The sequence below is a fragment of the Protopterus annectens genome, chromosome 5.part1 (genome assembly GCF_019279795.1).
Source record: "Protopterus annectens isolate FY-2018-M chromosome 5.part1, PAN1.0, whole genome shotgun sequence".
NCBI classification, from domain to species: Eukaryota; Metazoa; Chordata; order Ceratodontiformes; family Protopteridae; genus Protopterus; species Protopterus annectens.
The window spans coordinates 740,399,797-740,419,737 of record NC_056736.1 but is presented as its reverse complement, the minus strand read 5'-3'; the positions used below and the strand labels follow the sequence as shown (position 1 = coordinate 740,419,737).

General features: G+C 37.3%; 1 protein-coding gene across 1 annotated transcript in view; it reads left to right on the top strand.

Moving 5' to 3' along the window:
* Positions 1-4,360: 4,360 nt before the first annotated feature.
* The window catches only part of NBEA (neurobeachin), a 4,581,458-nt gene continuing 4,565,877 nt past the window's right edge, over positions 4,361-19,941 (top strand). Inside the window, exon 1 of the mRNA XM_044072852.1 lies at positions 4,361-5,338. Coding sequence (XP_043928787.1) covers positions 5,072-5,338 — 267 coding nt within the window. The 5' untranslated portion in view covers positions 4,361-5,071. The remainder of the gene's footprint in view (positions 5,339-19,941) is intronic.

The following is a 19,941-nucleotide window of genomic DNA, read 5'->3' as shown; positions in this document are numbered from 1 at the left end:
GAAAGTGAATGTCACAAAATGTAATCTTTAAAAAGAAAAATATGTCAGATTTAGAGGCTAATGTTTTTCTTTCCAAAAACAAGACAATATTACTTTTAAATGTCTGAGATTTGAGTTTTGTTTGAAGTAAAACATAAATAATTTTAATTATAGATGTATAATCTTTAAGAAATTTGGGTTTAGTGGAACAGTTATGTGCAGATGTAAATGGGAGTGGGATGACAACAACGTTTACCACTATTAGGAAGTAGAAAAGAAAAAAGGACTTTTTGTTTACTATTTTATTTCTGATTAAAATATTGGTATTACTCATAATGAGTTGACATTGATTTGTATTCAGTAGTCTAAACAGTTTTTTTTTTTCATTTACTATGTTCAAATACTTAAAAGTAAATAGGCTGTCTAACAGATTTAAAAAAAAAACAGTTCAACAGCTGTTTTTAAATCAAGGAAAGTTCTCTATCAGTTGATTATGGCCTAAATTTGTACATTTTTACATGGAGCTTTATTACGTTAGTTGATTTGTTTTGTAGCTTCATATATTTATTTACGCAATTCCTTACTCTTTAGTACATTCTTTTATTGGAATTACTCTGTGTTTTACAAGTTAGGTTACACAAATGTGTTGGGATTTTATGTATAAATGTATGCTGCTTAATAATTCACTGTTTGCTTGTGGTAAAGTGTTAGCATTGTTTACTTAGTATTAATTACATTATTCATATTAAAATCAATAAAAAGATTATTGCAAACAAAATATACCTGCTAAGTATATGTAACTATGCAGTGTTACTTGTTTCAATGACATATGCATTATACAGAATTTTCTCCTTGTATCTCCTCTGCAAATAGACAATAGCCCAGTAGGCTGAATCAGGTTAACAAACTGGAAAAAAATAAATTAATTAAAACAGCAAGATGCTTTGTTAACTTTTTTATGAAGTTAGAAAAGTTCCAAAATTAATACAATATTGCAGATTCCCTTATATCAAAATCCAAAGTAAAGCAGAAGTAAAATGGATGAATCACTGTTTATTCACTGCCAAACCATTTTATTTTATTTTTTAAACTTAACAGGCATATTTTACTCTCCTATCCATGTCAGCCAAGTAGACATGCCTGACTTTGTGCAGCCACATATAACATTTTGTGTCACTAAATACACCAGCCTTTTCAAGCTAGCTACTTTCAGAACCATAGCTAAAATTCTTATTTGGCCATATTCTCTATCCAAATCAGGATCTTGACTTCTTGTGGAACAACTAATAATAAGCAGGTATGTCCTCTTTTGAAATGATCTGCTGTCTCCTGTTGTCTACCTACATACTGGCAAAAGGGGAAAATGAAAAAGTGCACTTTCTGTTTAAATGTATGCACCAAACAGGCTATAATATTCTCTGACTAAGCCTTTATATTATGCTTATCTTATCTCCAATTCTCTTATCTGATAATGAAACACAATATTATTATAAACACTATACTGTAGCGAAATGTAGAACATGGTGCTAGTCTGGTCATGTTCTCTGACTATGCTCTAAAATTCCATTCTATCACAGTTCATCCTATTAAATGTCTTTCTACACAATAGCTGTATTTTATCTAGGTGTGTCCATTTCAACTCATGTTGTAACATCCCTGCATTTTCATTGTTTGTATGATTTAACTCTGGTGGTGGTTACTGCAAATAGGCAGCCTTTGTTTGGTTTAACTTCTCAGATACCAAATAATCATATGAAAATACAAAATCATAATTCCATTGTCTGCAGACCAGAAAATTGCCAGTAATAATTTAATTAAACACTTCTCAAAGAAAAAAATACCATTTGAATTCATTACCAGTCACTTTATTGATGGGCAGACAATATGCAGGAAACAGAGAAGGTTAACAATACCAGGCTGTCATTGTGAACTCAGTGAAAATAAGAAACTTTCAGGTGGTAAAAATAACTGCTAATCATTGACAGAGCAATTACTAAGAATCCTGGACCATGTGGCTAACTCAGCACAAATAAGAAACTTCAGGACAGTAATGTAATTGCTGTTCAGTTACTGTCAGTATGTCAAGGAATAGTAAAGACATTTAATTATTTTATTTTTACATAAATGTACTTTTGGGAAGAAGATGTCCATCCATCAATAATACCTGTGTTTATTTAGGATTATTTACTAATTATTTACTTAATCTGAATATCAAATACTGAGCAGTATTTAATATTTGCCTTCTCTGAATATAATAGTGATTGTATTCTATTAATATCTCTTAAAAGGATAGTCTGGGTTCCCTTAAACCACTCTTCAGAAACTATATGGGGGTTAAGTGAGGAGTAGTGGGTCCCACCCCATTACAAATGGAATTGCAAAAAATACACTTGGCAGGTATTGTCGATAATATTTAAGCCTCTTTTTGATACATTGAAGCCTCTTTTTTTCATTTAATCCTGCTGCTCAGAGAAATTACTGCCAGCATTATTATTATGTAATATGGCGGCCGCGGTTAGCGTTGCTGCCTCACAGCAAGAGGCTCTCCGGTTCGATCCTTGGCTGGGTTGCCCTCTGTGCGGAGTCTGCATGTCCTCCCTGTGGTTGCGTGGGTTTCCTCCGGGTGCTCCAGTTTCCTCCCACATCCCAAAGACATGCTGTAGGTGGATTGGACATTCTAAATTGGCCCTAGGTGTGAGTGTGTGTGTGCCTTCTGTGGAAGGTTAGGTGCCAGGCTGGCAACTCAACACCGTAAAACTCCACTGCCAATCATGAGTGGACAGGTGATCCGCTGTGGTGACCCCTAACTGGGAAAAGAAGAAGAAGATTATTATGTAATATGATGGCTATACTGAGTCACGTCTAAAATTAACAAGTGCAATATGGTAACTAAACAGCTGCTATTCACTAGTCTATTTATTCTATATCTTGACAGTGTAGGGGTTTGGTGGCGGGTATTTATTTATTATTTATCACTGGATAATGGGTATTGAAAGTGTTTATGTAATGTGAATTACCTCTTGCATGTCATAAGTGTTATTTTCTTTCTTATATTATTCTTTGATACCGCTGTATCTACGTTATTTGCACTGCATTTCTCTCGTGAGCTGACATTTGTAATTTCCTTTAGGCTGCACTTGTGTGGTCCTAAATGACAATAAAGTTTCTTTGAATCTTTTGAATCTTTGATAGGGATATGCCTACAATGGGAAGCAGCAGGTATACAACCATATACTCTGCGTTTACATGCAAAGATGTAGCTAAGCATTTTTTCTTAGCACTTCTCAGAAACTTACTCACTCAAAGAGCACAGTTAGAACAGTCTAAACTATTGTCTACTTATAAAAAATATTCAAAGCATGCTTACCCGATAGGAATGGACCTCTAAAACTAGCCTTTTACGATTACAAGTGGCAAGAGCTGAAGATAGTGTGTTTCTTTTCGAAATGTATGGGGGGGGGGGACAAATCTTCAGGGCTGAGTAGTACATAGTTTAAAAGATAGGTGTGTGGTGGAGTGTACAGCATAAAGTTTGAGTACAAAATATACGTAGATTCCCAACATTTTTTAGCAAACTCCTCCGTCAGCTCACTACCTGGACAGTCATTTATATTTTATAAAAATTATAAAATTATACATGCTTCTAGCCTTCCGCCAGGACGAGTTAATAACATTTAATATATATAAAAAGCATTTATTTGCACAATTGGAACCGAAAAATAATTGATACTTTTGGAAATTTTTATTTTTCCATAATACTCTTTCTAAGGAAGGTGGTGCATCCTTAATCCCCCACCCAACCCCTTTGTTGTCCTCAAAACGGAGATGAGCCACCATTTAGATAAAAAATGCAGATGTACCAAACCTAAAATTAGAAACACCTATTGCTGTATAGGTCAGAGTCATACTTCTCAACCTCCTAGAGCAAAAAATCATGGGGGAACAAATAGGGACAGACTTTAAATATTGCTGTTACAAACTTAATAGGTTTTGCATTAGCTGAATTTTCTGAAGGATTTGGAGTCTTAAACTCATTTAAATGTTTGTCATTATTTAATTACTTCAATCCTCAGGTATTTGCCAGAAAGGTACAGATTTTAGGAGGTACACACCAAAAATATGAGGCAAAAGAATCTGTGCAGTTGAGAGTCAGAGATGGTGGTGGTCGCAATAGCTGCAAAGGAGTGAACGCAAAAATGAATTGGTACAGGCAGCAAGCAGCTGTTTTAATACAATAGAAACGGTACACCAACACCATAATTTTCAATTCTTTTAGTACGATGATAACCTGAAATAAAAAAGGTCGCGACAGTTCATTATGGCATTGGCAAGTGGCAACGCTTTGTAAACAAACTTCAAATACCGACCACAACTGTCCAAACTATGGTCACTCTCTCTTAGAGTTTGTACAAGTTGGGAAAAGGCAGGTAATACTAATATGTTATCACATCAGTCCGCTATTTAAAATTCAGTACATATTATCACTATATTTACACACAAAATGTTTCGAAGTGGTACTTGACATCGATGTCAGTGTTGCCAAACTGATGAAGTGTAAAAATGGCAGGGAACAGGTGGGCCGCAGCATCACATTGTCACCCCAGAAGAATTTCGGTGCCCACCCTTCCAGCTGCTCGCATTGGTGCACCTGTTCACCTGTCTGTCCACATAACGGAATCGATGCCCTCCTCCACGAGCACTTTGCGCCTGCGCTATGTCTTCTACCGCAGGCAGGGGGCGTCAACATGGCGGAGTGAACGGTGTTGGCTTCAGAACAACGGCAGACGCACTGCCACTTGGCGACCTATCTCGTAGCTTGTAATTTTTATAATACTAGTGTTTCTTTATGTGCTTGTCCGGTTGTGAAAAATAAAATTTAAACTCCACAAGGTTCGGTTATTAGGATTGAAAAGACCCATAAACGGAATTAATTTGATTTTTTTATTCCAGAATATTCTCTCCCTTTCTTTTCTTGTTTCACTGCAGCTTATGGTCCTGTCTTTAGCTCCTGTCTGGTTGATGCCCAGTTCGGCCAGTGACTGAAGCAAGTAGCGGCGGTGGCAGTGGCCGGGTCGCGGTTTGGCTGGCAGACATGGCGAGCGAGAAGTTGGTATTGGCACCGGTACCAGAACGGGAGCAGCAGGTAGTGGTTGGTCCCGGAGGAGCTACCTCTGCTGTGTCCGTTGGAGGATTGGGGGAGGTGATGGTGTCCAGCTCGGGGTCTATGGTTTTACCCACCGGGATGATTAACCCGTCGGTTCCGATTCGGAATATTAGGATGAAATTCGCTGTATTAATAGGATTAATCCAGGTTGGAGAAGTCAGTAACCGAGACATCGTCGAGACAGTCCTCAACCTGGTAAGTAAAATTATTGTATTGTTTTAAAATGTGACAAAGCTGCCCCCAAATAGAGCCTTCACTTTGAATGGTTCTGGTCCCAACCTTTCACAGCTTATGCCTCCTAAATAAATAGGTGGTGGTATTTATTATTTGGTACTGGGTGATAAATTACTGTGATGGGGAGGTTGAGCTGTCCTGAGAGTGCAGGGGCAATTTAATTCCCAACAGCTATGTGGCTGCGGTCACAGTGCAACCTGCTGGGGGGCATCTAGTTAAGCTAAAAACCTTCTGTTCTTAATTATGTTTTCTTTAATCTGTTTAGTGATTTTTAGGTTTTACATATTTAAGATGGTGCATTTGTAAATACAGCAGCTATACTTCGTTTCAAGACAAGTATTAGATAACCGGGAAAAGCCGAAAGAAGAAGATTAGATGTGAAATTATATGCACAATTGTAATGTAGCATTACCGTTCTCTTATTTATATTGTTAAAGATGAACTGGCTTATTTAAGAAGGGAAGATGGGTGGTAATACTGTTTTACGTATAAAACCGAAACGCAACGCTAAAGTTAAATCTATTCTTATATATATACCGATACTACTTGTCACACGTTCACGTCTTACAGTGTCGAATGTGGAAGTAAAGATGCTGCATAAGGAAAGAGGGGACCGCAGATTAAACATTGATGACTGGTATTTCTGTGACATTGATCTGACTGGCATGTGAGACTTGAAACGCATTAAAGATGTATTCCATTCACGGCTTTGTTGTGGACCAGACTTAACAGTGCATGCTTACTTAACATCAGGAGGTCATCCCTAGTGTTGGGGAAAATATTTGTAATTTATTAAGTTACTTGTGCATTCTATGAGATGGGGAAATGTATACTGTAGTGTGTGGAGGTGGGGCTACATTCTTTTGCATCTGTATAGTTTGGAAGGTTGTATACTTTAGGATTTAGCTGAGAAAACCTGATAGGTTTTAGTTTTGTTTTGTGATTTGTAGGGAAGTATACTTTTGGGGGATGTAGAATGCATGTTTTTCCCCCATTACTGACAATTTTCTAAGGATTTCAGTGGAAAAAGGATATTAGTCCTGTATTCTTTCTGTAGTATCCTGCTTATTGAAGTCTTGTATATGTCAGTTATTGTAACCTGATAATTACCATTTTGCTCAAACTCCATCTCTTTGCATTAAGATTTGCAACAACATTTCATTGTATGTTTCTACAAAATATTAATTGAATTTGGGGGATAAAAGTATATTTAAAATTAAGTTATATGAGACCATCAGAAATCCATCCTTAGATTAACATTTCATTTAACAAATTAAAAAAAATAATAATTTCTAGAGTTTACTTGTCAAATAATGTTTTTTTTTTTTTAATTTGGATATTTGCATGTATATAATATATTAACTGTGAAGATTTTTATTTTATTTTTCATGGAGCTGATTTGTTTTTACTGCTTGCAGTGACTACCATGACCAGGCCTACCTAAGTGTTGCTGCAGCATTCAGGCATGATATGCTCATAAATGTGTACAAATGAGAGTTGTAGCGCCTTCACTGGCATGGAACTGATCTGAATGAAAAACTAGTCCGGGGAGCTGCTGCAGGAGATCTGTGTTCTGGATCTGTTTGTGTTGAACAGATGGGTCAAGAAGCAGTGCAGTATCAAAAGAATAGACTGCCAAGCCAGCTGCTTGGTGCAGAGAATGTACTAGTGCAATTTTTCTTTCTTATGAACAAGTAACTTTCTTTTATGTGCACAAGTGTGCTATAATGGAAGCATAAGTGAAATGGTACATGCAAGAACAGATGGTAATTTACTACACTTGTGTTGCCCTTATTTGTGATTCTTTCCCTTCGTTAATGACATTAACAAGCATTGTCATGCTTCCAAGTGCATCTTATGGTCTTCTGTTGCTGGTAGGCAGGAATTTACTTATAACCTTTTGAAACTTCTTATTTCTTTAGTGTGTGCCGGTTGTGTATTAGTTGTTGCCAGCTGATTGCGAAAAATATTCTCTCGTCAAGAGTACCTCTGCAGTGCATTATGGTCTTGTAATGTATTGTTGGATATGGTCATCTGTCTTCTGTCTCTCAAACACTGTGTTAACAGAACATGGTGTTCTAGCTTATCTTAGATTGGTTGCTTGGGTTTAAATCTGTGGTGCTTCTTACTCTGTTTATGGAAATGTGTTAAATGCAGTTTAATGAAATTAGGTTTAAGAATTTAATGAGTAATTACAAACATTTGAGTTTACTCTGAGCTGTTGATGGCTTCTTATGCGTTATGCATATTTTATTTCTTTTAAGACTCTAGATGTTTTAGATTTTAAGTTCTAGTACTATATATTTTGTGTGTGTGTGTGTGTGTGTGTGTGTGTGTGTGTGTGTGTGTGTGTGCATATAATATACATACAGTAAACGAATGGTCTGATACCAAGGTATAACAACAAAAGTGTGAACTACCAAAACCTTTAACAAGCCACTGAAGTACCATAGGAACCAAAAGGAGCCGCAAAACTTAGTAAAAGCACCTGAGACTACAATTAATGCTCTCATCCCAACACTTAAACTTTGAACTTCATCAGAATGTAATATATATGCATAGATATATTTTTTTATCACACACACACACTTTATCACAGAGCATTTCCACCATGATGAAAACCCGAAATATAAATGTTTGCTACATTTTAAAAATTCAGTGCTACAGTTGCAGATTTCTTAATATTGACATGTACTGTTTAGTCTGTTCTATTTCACTAGTATCTTACCTGGCCCAGTACCTGCAAGTGGTCATCTGTGATAAGCATACTATCCTGGTAAACAAATACTCGCAATCGATTTTAAAAATGTATGTATAGGGCATGATGAATTTTTAATAATGGGCTAATATCATCCAAACTTTTTTTTTAATTTGTCTTAGTAGTGAATCCGAACTAACCACTTTTGTTGGTAGACTGATTTCTGAAGACACCCTGGCATTGTAAATAAGCATAATGAATTGGGTATAGAGCTCCTATGTCATCTGCTGAATAGCCAGCTGGCTCACATGGCCCAAGAAGTTAGGATAGGAGATTCTACCTTCACAGAAAGGCCTGTCACTAGTGGAGTGCCTCAGGATTGGCTGCTCCTGTTTGGCATCTTCTTCTCAAGTCAAGACTCTTATGTCAAAGGCCTCTGACTGAACAGGTTTGCAGACCCATTGCAAATTAGGTGCAGTCAGTAAATCTTCCCCAACCTTACCCAAGAAGGTTTGAAACAGACCAATAACTGATGCTGGAGTCCGTCTTAAACTCTGTGTCGAGGTAAATAGTAGTACCTTTCTGTAAGCTTGCCACCCTTGCCATCTACTATATTGGTAATACAATCCTAAAAAATAGACCCAGTAGTGAGGGATTTGGGAGTGCATGTAGATGGTGACTTGTCCTTTGACCATCATGTTTCTATGGTAGTAAGGAATTTGCTTCAATGTTGCACTTAAGCAAGGGTATGGTATCCGCGTCCAGAAATGTCATCATTCTGTTGTCTTTCACCCTATATAAGAGCAGTCATTGATTATAATGCCCCTTTTAGCATGCATCTGAACAGGCATGTGCAACAACTGGTACATCGGATGTTTTTCACAAAAACAATACGTGGTTTAGAAAAACAAGTCTTGTGTGGACCATTGCAAGCCTTGTCCTTGTACTCTTATCTCCTAGAGGCTGCTGAGAGGTGATTTATGCCTGGTCTTTAGAGCATCCTTTGATCTAGCTTTAATGGACATGTTCTACATCTGCAAAACAAATAGCATCAGAAACACCCAATCCAGGGATCCAAACCTCATCTTCAGTATAAATAGGATATGCTGGAGGGGACAGGTATGTGTTTCAGTGGCTACCCCTTCCCTTACTATCCATGTAAAGCAAAGTTCTTTCCCTCACCTATTCAAGCAAAATTTGGATAGTTAGATGTGGAATTGTAAACTCATCCTGGGTGTGGCATCTGTCACTGTTTGAAAGAGGAAGCTTGGTAGATGCTTGACCACTTATGCTTAAGTTTATATACAACAACACCTACCTTTCTAATATTTGTGAGAAGCATGACCTAGGTTTAAAAAGGTACTTTAAAGTCATTAGTCTAGTCTAGTATTTTCCCATGATCAAAAACAACCACATAGAAATGTCTTCAGGAATTGTGCATAGCAAACTGAAAGATTTTGTGTAGTTGCTTTTTGGTCTGAGGTTTAGGCACACAGATTGCGTCTTTTTATTCTTTCATTATCTCACAATGGAAACTTGCTGGTGCTTTTAATTTTTTTTTAATTTATAAAGAAAATGTACCATTCTTTAGTGAGTTGATACTTTTTCAAAAAACGTCTCTGAAAGACTTGTGCATGTATTACTGAACTTTGCCTTTATGAAAAGGTCTCATGTTAATGTAGCATTGGTGCATGACACCTGTAGCAGTATTACCCAAGATAATTTAAATTGTTCTTGCATTCACCCACCAAGATACTCATGTTTATGGAGATTTAATGGAATAGTCAGTGACTGCACAGCATATTTTGCCGGTTTACCTTTAAATAGGTAAATTGCACACGTGCGTGTATGCAAAACGGCGACCTGTAAAAGCGAATTTTAAAACTGTCAAAACAAAAAATATCGAAAAACATATAGTGGATTTTTTTGCTTTTTTTTCGACCTAGTCCCAACGCAAGCATCTCCGTGCGTTCACCATCATGCCATGAACGTAAAATGAGACAAAACAGTGATTCTTTCCATGAATGTAGCACATGAAAGGCCCTTGTTTACAGTAAACAAGATATAACTTCCAGAGTTGCCTTATTTCTCAGTGTTCGCCTATAAAGTGAAGTAATCCAGGCAATTTAGTGCAAGGAAGACTACAATTAGGAGAAGGAGCAGTATTTTGCAACCAATTTAACGAATCCCCTAGGAGTGAACTCAGTATGTTTTGCTAGGAGATTTGTAAAAGATGCTTCTTTATCCAGTAATCTCCTACGGTTTGGTGGGGAAGGCAGACATAACATAATTCTACATCTCAAATCATCAACATGATTTTGTTCGAGTTGTACAGCTTGCAGAATGTCCAGCGTATAGAGGGTTTTCTTATCCAACAAACTACATAACCACCTGTGCCAACCCTCAACTGCATTCTAGCTACGAGGGTAGCCCATACCACAGGTGTCATATTGATTCCGAAAGGTGAAATCAAACAAAGGAGGCACTTGTTCACTTGTTTCCCCTCATACCATAGCGCCGTGGCCTGCCATATATATAGGTTTCCTTAAAAAAAATTACACAATGGCCTACCCTCCTCCAGCATATCAGCTTCAATTTCATGAAAAGTGTTACATATGTCCCCAGGGTCAATGAATGCTAATGCAGGTATCTCCTTGCACAGCATTGCAAAGGAGATACAGCTACTAAAGTGTCCTGCCAAATGTAAACGTTGAATATTTCTCCACACAATTTGGCACAAATTAAACCAACAGCTCTTGGCTAATGTGTTGGGCAAATGTTTCTGAATGGAATTCACTGCAGCCCTTTCAAAATCAGTTAACACCATATTGGGACACAATCTAAATTCATGTTCACAGCACAATTGCAACACAATTCTCCAAATCATAACATATTTCACTTTTGCTAGGCAATATCCCATACACTACAGGTACCACCTTTTTGTTGACTCCACCTGTCAGTGCGCAGTGTAATGTATACACTTGTTTACATTCAGTAGTGCTAATAGGGAAGGTCCCATCTGTCATGAGGTATTCTGACTCGAAGCATATTCAAATTATCCCTGGTGGTTATGACAACAACATCGGTATTGGTGTCGTTATCGGCACTATGTTTTATAATGAAGGAACCAGTCTTCAAAGGTAGCATGTCAGCACTCCGTCCCCTAAGATACTGGACGGTGTCGTTATCGGCACTATGTTTTATAATGAAGGAACCAGTCTTCAAAGGTAACATGTCAGCACTCCGTCCCCTAAGATACTGGAAGCCATTACACATTTCCAATTTCTTCCTATACCTCTGCCTCCCAATGGTTTGTTTAAGGGCACTTGTATTTGGTAACTCATTGACAGCATCACTTGATGTAGAAGCTAGGACTTCAGCACCTATTTTACAGGGATCCTCCACAGATTGCTCAGCACGACGTTTCAACTGTTCTTTTACTCTCAGCAACTCCTCTTGCACTACATCGGGGGCATGGTAATGTGGTGTGCTTTTCATCAGCCTATAGCCATTTACATCTCTTTCAATTACGCATCTACCCTTACACCTTTGTTTGTTTATTTTTTCTTGTACAACACCAATATTGCTTTACCTCAACAGCCTTCTCCTGGTAGTACTGATACCTGTCAACTAGCAACATTTCCCGACCCTTAAGAGTCCTACTTGTGCTGTATATTGCATTAACTGTGCCTGGTGCATATTCCTGCGAGGTTCCTTCCCCAGCCTGTAATACATGTTATAAACAGTCGCAACTGTAAACGTCTCCTCTGTACAAACACAACCTTTCAAACACTGTCTACAACTTAATTTGCGATAGTAATATCACAAGATTATAAAAACCCTTAGTTTGACATGATATGGCTACGTAGAATTACATATAAATACAAGTTCATTTAGTGCTAACATATATTGATCATGATACTTAATACAGCTTGCAGACATTTGAAACTGTATTGATAATATATGCCACATTATTTTACTTGCTTTCTGTAATACATTGTATACATTACCTCCATAGTCCCTTCCGCGTCCGATTCTGATGTTTTCCAACACTAGTGAATGCCACTAACCACATACACATGAAACTTTGGCAGGAAAATGTTTTACAGAATGCCGGACATATGTTATAACGTATGCGACATTATTAAAGGTCGTACTGCATCTATGCAATTGTATAATCATCGAATAGCATTCAGCAATCGACCTTTATATATTCGCACAATTTCAGTTCGCATTCAGGCTATCTTGAAAATGGTAGTTCGACCATGTATCGTTCGCCCGTTTGTGATTCGCAGTATTAAAGGTAAACCTATTTTGCCTGCCTGCCTATTTAAGCAGTTAGCAATTGCTGTCTTCAGAGATCTGGTTAGTGTTCATTGTGAACAGCTTGGCTGTCCTTACTGCAGTATTTTTGTGGATAGGAAGAATGAAACCTAACCTAATTCTCAACAGATAAACACATTTGTGGTTAGCTCCACTTAATCTGGAAAGCTATTATTCTCCAGGGGAGTCCTGGCTTGCATTGATAGCCTGTCTTCATATCTTTACCAACCAGTTTAGCACAGCATTACACATTCTAGCTCTTAAGTTCCCACTTACTAGTCTGTTCGTCCTTTCTTACATAATTTTATGGAATTACATTTACATTCTGATCCATAGCTGATTCCAAAACATCTCTGCTACTGTAGCATAACGTACTGTCAGCATGCATGTCTGAATAAGAGCAGCTCAGAGGTGTTACCCTGCGAGAAACAAAATAGTCTGACTTTTGTAGTGCATAACATTGGAAGTGTTTTTCCTGCAACTACAGCATTGTTATGAATTAGCCTGAATTTTCCTTAACAGTTTATGCATTTTGACATTTACACTATTTGGGTTTCTGAACAATGTTAGTAGTGGAAGGATCAGAATTTTATTCTTTGAAGTATACTGTGACAAATTGTCTTGGGTGGATAGAGTGCTGTTGGATGCACATACTTGAAATGCACATGCATACCTTCATAATGTTTCATTCTTTGCCATGGTGGCCACTAGTAAGATACTGAGAACTTTTTTGTATTTTGTTCATTGCCTTTCCATGGTTTTTATAGTCTGACATGTTACCAAGTCCTTTATGCACCGGTCTGGTATTGAGCACAGCTTTTCAGGCCTCTCAAGAGGGTCCTCTGCAGGGACTGTGACCTTTTCTGCTTCTTAAACCACTAGAGTTATGGAATGCAGCAAACTCTTTTGCTTTGTTTTTATTGTGCTGGCATTTTTCGAAGGTGGACCTTTGTCAGGAGCTTTTATTGCTCTGTCAGTAATTGCCACTTCACTTGAGTACTGCTCACTCGACTTCATGCCAACAGTATAAATTACTTTGTTTATTTTTTGCTGCTGTTATGATGCATTTTTTTAGCTTTTTGGTTACATTGCAGCTTTTTAATGCATAATGTTTTAGTTTTAATCATTGCACTATGTGTCTGTGTGTGTGATAGCTAAAATGTCATCTTTTTTTATGAAGATGACTAGGAATTTCTTGTTTGTGTTACTGAAAGAAGCTTAAGACCATTCATTTAGTTGTCATTGTTAAGCAGTTTAGGAATGCCGATCTGCTTGGTAGTGCATGGTGTCAGAAATGTGTGCCTAGTGACAAATGTGGACAAGTTTGTGTAACCGCTAACACTGGACTATTGACAAACTTGCTGCTGGGATGGCCTGCTTAGAAATTGTTTCAGTAGTAGGACTATTTTGCTATCTTGCTGCAATCGCAAGAGACACAAAAGATGCATTCTGTAAGAAACAGATGAATTTAGTCAGGATTATTTTTTGCCATATACTTCATACAGACAGAAAACTAAATACTTCGTATTGTTCCCACATCCCTGAGTCCTAATTTTAACTGTTTTCTTGGCTGAGTGAAGGCTTTATGGGATTGTGTTGGGGGGGGGGGGGCAGGGAACAGATGGCATTGCTGAAGGACAGATGCTCTACGACAGTTGGCTGGAGTCAAACTTGAGAAACAGCATTCCAGAAAATGACAGCATTTTGTATTTAAATATTATTTAACACCGAATGCCTTTAGTAATCCAAGTCTACTAATGTGACTTTGGTTGTCATCAGACTCTGTCTGATGTTAATGCAGACTTTTGGTATGAACACTTAAGTTGGGACTAGGTATAGGCCTCCCCCTCAAAAAAAACTGTGGACTTCCTCAGTATTTGAATATATAGTTTAGTTGATTTGTGACCCATTCTTGTTGGCCTTGCATGTGTTAGGATTTTGCTAGTTAATGTACGTACAGATTTGACAGAATGTGAAATCCCATGACCATCTAGTCCATTTATGTCCATGGCTACTGGACAAGGCGCGGAATCTTTTTTTTTTTTTTTTTTTTTAAATAGAGTACTTTACCCACCCCTCCTGAAAGGTGTGCATTTGAGTTGTATTTTTGTTTCTACTCCTCCAGGATGTGTCCATCACCTGTCCAACACCCTTTCTATGAAATTATCACATCTGCCTTGTGTGCTTTTTGGAAGATGGTATATGGGTTTAAGACCTGTCTTTTTTTTTTCTTTGGTTTCTTTATGAGGCTTCTGCAGACTCTGCACTGACCTATTGTAACGCTGCTATGAGCTCCCTGCATCCCATTTTTATATCTTGAGGATGCTGTCTTTATAACTGCATACAATACATCAAAATTTGTACATAAAATAACAAGTCGGTACTTTTTTTTTTTTTTCATGTCATAATTTTCCACCAGTTTTTCCTTGGTGTATTCTTGTCTACCTTTTAGGTGATGTGATGCAACTATTTTTTGGAGGTACGTTCTTGTTTTCAGGCATGATATACCCCCTTTACACAATTTTCTGAATCTCCCTTTGCATTTTTTGAAGCTGTCCAGTACACAGAAAAGTACACTACGTGGCTAACCTATTACTCGCAACAATAACTTTGAAGAAGGAGTAGCAGTTTAGAACTCCCTCTTTTAAAAGCAAAAATAAATTACCTTTTGTGTGGGAGAAATTTGAAGTACAATTGGTGTACAAAATTTACACTGCTTCTTTCATAAAGTTTATATTTTTTAAACCTGTTTCAGAGAGGCATCCCATAGCCCTACTGAAAGTGGTAAAAGTTACATTTTATGCTAATTTGATGTCCAGATTTTTATCTTGATGTTTCTATTTTTCATGGGTCTTTGATATTTTCAGTGTGTGTTTTGAGGAGTACGGCCTTGTTAAATGTGGCAGAAATGCAGTGTTGTATTCTTCACATTATATATACTGGCTCCAGTAAAAACTTTGCATACTAGTGCCAAGAGGTCTTAGTCTGTGTGGAGGTCATGTGTTGTAATGGCTCCAGTAACAACTTTGCATACTAGTGCCAAGAGGTCTTAATCTGTGTGGAGGTCATGTGTTGTTGCCAAGGCAGTATTTTCACCATGCTGTCACTGGCTTTTTACAGAGGACTAGGGTCATAAAATGTATCCTGTAGTCCTGTCTTCAATTCCATCTGCTTCCATTTTCTCCTGTTATGAGATTAAGATCGGGTCACTCAAACAATGCTTACTGGCTTTCACTTAAGATCAACCCATGTAATCAACGATGCCTGACTGTGTGGGAATTATAGGAGTAATGGATAGCACTGGGCCTCATCACACCTGGAGAGTCCTTTATCTCCCACTCTGCCATTTTTGCTTCTTTTTATTTTATGTATGTAGTATTTTTGTCTCTGTGTGCTTTTTTGCTTTTGATTAAAAAAAAAAAAAAAAATCACCGAAAATGTAAGTCGGTGAGCCCCGACTCATCCAAATACAAAAAATACTGAAATGATTTCACTGACAAACTAAGGGTCACGTCTCAAGTCCATAATCAGCATAAATCTCTTTAATATCCACAAAGGTTGAGCGCTTTCATCTACTAATCCGTAGATTTCATCAGAACAAATACAAGTTCCTTGTGATCCATTTAAATACATTCATTCTTCCGATCACATTCAAAGATGCATTACATATTAATGAACTGAAGTCTGAATTAATGTCTGTATTCGTGAATCACACTAAAAACATGTTACTAATAAAATACCAATGTTGAATAAAATAGACTGTATATTATAAAAAATGTATATTAACATAACTTTCTGTAATCTTTCGGCTGCTCCCGTTAGGGGTCGCCACAGCAGATCTGTTTCCATTTCTTCCTGTCCTCTGCATCTTGCTTTGTCACACCAGCCACCTGCATGTCCTCTCACCACATCCATAAACCTTATCTTAGGCCTCCCTTTTCCTGTTAACCTGGCAGCTTCATCCTTAGCATCTTTTTCCCAATATACTCTGCATCCCTCCTCAGCACATGTCCAAACCAATGTAATCTTGCCTCCTGGCTTTGTCTCCAAACCTTCCAACCTGGGCTGACCCTCTAATATACTTATTCCTAATCCTGTCCATCCTCGTCACACCCAGTGCAAATCTTAACATCTTCAACTCTGCCACATCAAGCTCTGACTCCTGCCTTTTTGTAAATGCCACTGTCTCCAACCCATATAACATAGCTGGTCTCACTACCCTCTTGTAGACCTTCCCTTTCTCTCTTAGTGGTACTCGTCTGTCACAAATCACTCCTGACACTCTTCTCCACCCACTCCATCCTGCCTGTACCCTCTTCCACACTCACCATTACTCTGAACTGTTGATCCCAAGTACTTAAACTCGTCCACCTTCCCCTCTTCTACTCCCTGCATCCTCCCCATTTCTCTATCCTCCCTCTCATTCATACACACACATATTCTGTCTTAGTCCTGCTGACCTTCATTCCTCTTCTCTCAAGAGCATATCTCCACCTCTCCAGGGTCTCCTCCACCTGTTCCCTACTCTCACTACAGATCACAATGTCATCTGCAAACATCATAGTCCACGGGGACTCCTGACTGATCTTGTCTGTCAACCTGTCCATCACCATTGCAAATAAGAAAGGGCTCAAAGCTGATCCTTGATGTAATCCCACCTCCACCTTAAACGCATCCGTCACTTAATTTTCTCTAATACATCTAACTAAGGTTAAAAAATTGTCCGTATAATTAAATATTGTGTAGTTGATATTCTAAAAAGGAATATAGTAGAGCATGTATATTACAATTTAATCCATTAGTGGTGGAAGTGAAAAACATCATACAGAACAATTGGAATATTCCTAAGGAGTGATGAAGGGGTTCACAAACTAGGAGATTCCCCCCGCTTTTGTATAAAAGACAGGAGCAGATTTAAAAAGAATGATAGAAATAAGGACTTCACACAAGGGTAACAACTTTAATGGTACAAGGGAAGGTACTAGTAGATGTGGGCACTGCAACCAATGTCGCGCAATAATGGAAGAAAATACCATAACATTGGGAAACCTTAATAAAACCAAGATAAGATTTAAGACAAGGTTGGGAGGGTGGCTTAATGGTTAAGGTGTTTGCCTTACAAACACAAGGTGCAGGGTTTGAGTCTCACAAGGAATAATTGGCTAAGCTTAAAATGGCTCGCAAGGGCAGTTAGCTTAGTACTAATCTATGAACCTAAGAAGAGGAATTGTCAGACTCAACGTGGTATATTTAGGTACGTGGTATATTTAGGTACGTGTACCAAGTGTCCTAGTTTCTATGTAGGAAAAACTGACCGACTTGGAAATCGTATATATTATCATCTATACTGTATAAAAAAGGACAAGAACAATGCCCTATACAGGCATCTAGAATTCAGTAATAGTTGTGATACTTTCAAGTTTGCTATTTTGGATTGTGTTACGACAAGTCTAAGAGGGGGAAATATCAAGGTTAAACTGGGGGAGAAAGAGGTTAAATGGCAAATTTTGTTAAATGCAGCCAGTCCCCCAGGAATAAACAAACGTATCCCCACTAAACCTTTATTACAGGTATAAACTTCATTTCGACATCACATATGGAAATATACTGCCCGAATCTGTAATTTCTAGAAGTTACATTTTCATGTTATTTATTGTATATTATATTAATCAGAAAGTATATCTTATGCATAATTCTGAGCTACACAAGTCTCCCACTGGATACATATATATATTTTGTTGTATAACAATTTTCTTATACATTTTTATGTTTATTATAAATAATAGCATTTTATAATTACACAATATTTAATTATACGGACAATTTTTAACCTTGGATGTATTATTAGAGAAAGTTTAATATACATTTTTTATAATAGTCTGTTTTATTTAATATTGGTATTTTATTAGTGAACATATATAACATGTTTAGTGTGATTCATGGGTATAGACATTAATTCAGACTTCCGTTCATTTAATATGTAATGCATCTTTGAATGTGATTGGAAGAATGAATGTATTTAAACAGATCACAAGGAACTTGTGTTTGTTCTGATGAAATCTACGGATTAGTAGATGAAAGCGCTCAACCTTTGTGGATATTAAAGAGATTTATGCTGATTATGGACTTTTGAGACGTGACACTTATTTTGTCAGTGAAATCATTTCAGTATTTTTTGATAAAGTCTCCAGTGTATTACAGTAATGTTTTGTTTCCATAGTAGTTTATAGCATTCTTTAAGTTTATAATGTTTAAAGCAACTTTTTTATAAAATACACTGTCTTTCTGCCAGTCTGGCATTTTGTATTGTTTTTTTATTTCCTTGTGAGTTCTGAAGTGAACATCTTAATGGTCCTAGTGCTACATTAGTGAGCTGTTATTGCATCCCAAATAAAAATCCTGGTTTTCTCCTAAATACAGATATATATTTTTTTTTACCACAGGACTTGTGACGTGACCCCCCCCCCCCTTTTTAGAGGTAAAATTACATGTTTGGCATTATAGCTGGAATGACCAACTGAAGTCCTCTAACTGCCATGACGTAGTCTCAGAAATTTGCTGTAATATAATGTATGGATACAGAGAAATGGTCCTTTATTGCTAGGTACCTCCAGTAATCTTGTATAACCATTTAGATGTTTTGCCAATTTGTTTCATTAAAAAAAATATATATATAAAATGTGTGTGTACTTTGCATTTTTTCAAGCTAGTAAAAAAAAAAAAGTGGGATTATCAAGGGGTCTTTCCAGAAAAGTTCAAATGAGTATTTCTACTATGTCAAAACAAAAAAAAAAATAATGGCTGTAGGCAGGGGGCAAGCTCCCTGCACCCCCACACCCCCCCGCTCTTTAAATATACCAACTCTGAGACTGCACTACAGTGCACTATAGTGCGGTTTCATATTTGGTATATTTAAAGAGTGGGGGTGTTTTTTTTTTTTTTTTTTTATTATATGTTCGATGTTTGAAACTTCAAACATTTTAAATTAGATTATTTAACGTTCAAAGTTTTCAAACTTCGAACATATAATATAGACCCTTGTACCCTACTTCCCTGTGTGAGTATTATGCTCATCATCTGAGGGGCTGCTGGTGGTTTTATGGTTAACCTGGAGATTTCAGGGTTTCAGACTTTTCAGATTCTGGCTCAAAATGTGTGGAACTTGCTATGTTGATGGCTTCAAGAATATTTCCAAGAATATTTCCTCACTAGTTTAGTTTTAGAGGATCTATATCCTATGATTGAATCTCACAGATTGCGAACATTCATAATATCGAATGTACCAGACCTCGAACTTCCTGTTGTGGGGTGCGCGATTCGCTCATATGATATAGACCCGTTTTTCATAATATTGAATGTACCAGACCTCGAACTTCCTGTTGTGGGGTGCGCGATTCGCTCATATGATATAGACCCGTTTTAGACATGAAAAATAAAACAAAAAGAACTGATGAAATAAGCAACACTGGTTCTGAACAAAACTTTAATTAGCGCTTTTGTCCACTAAAAATTTTTGTACTTTAACTTTATCAGATAAAATTAC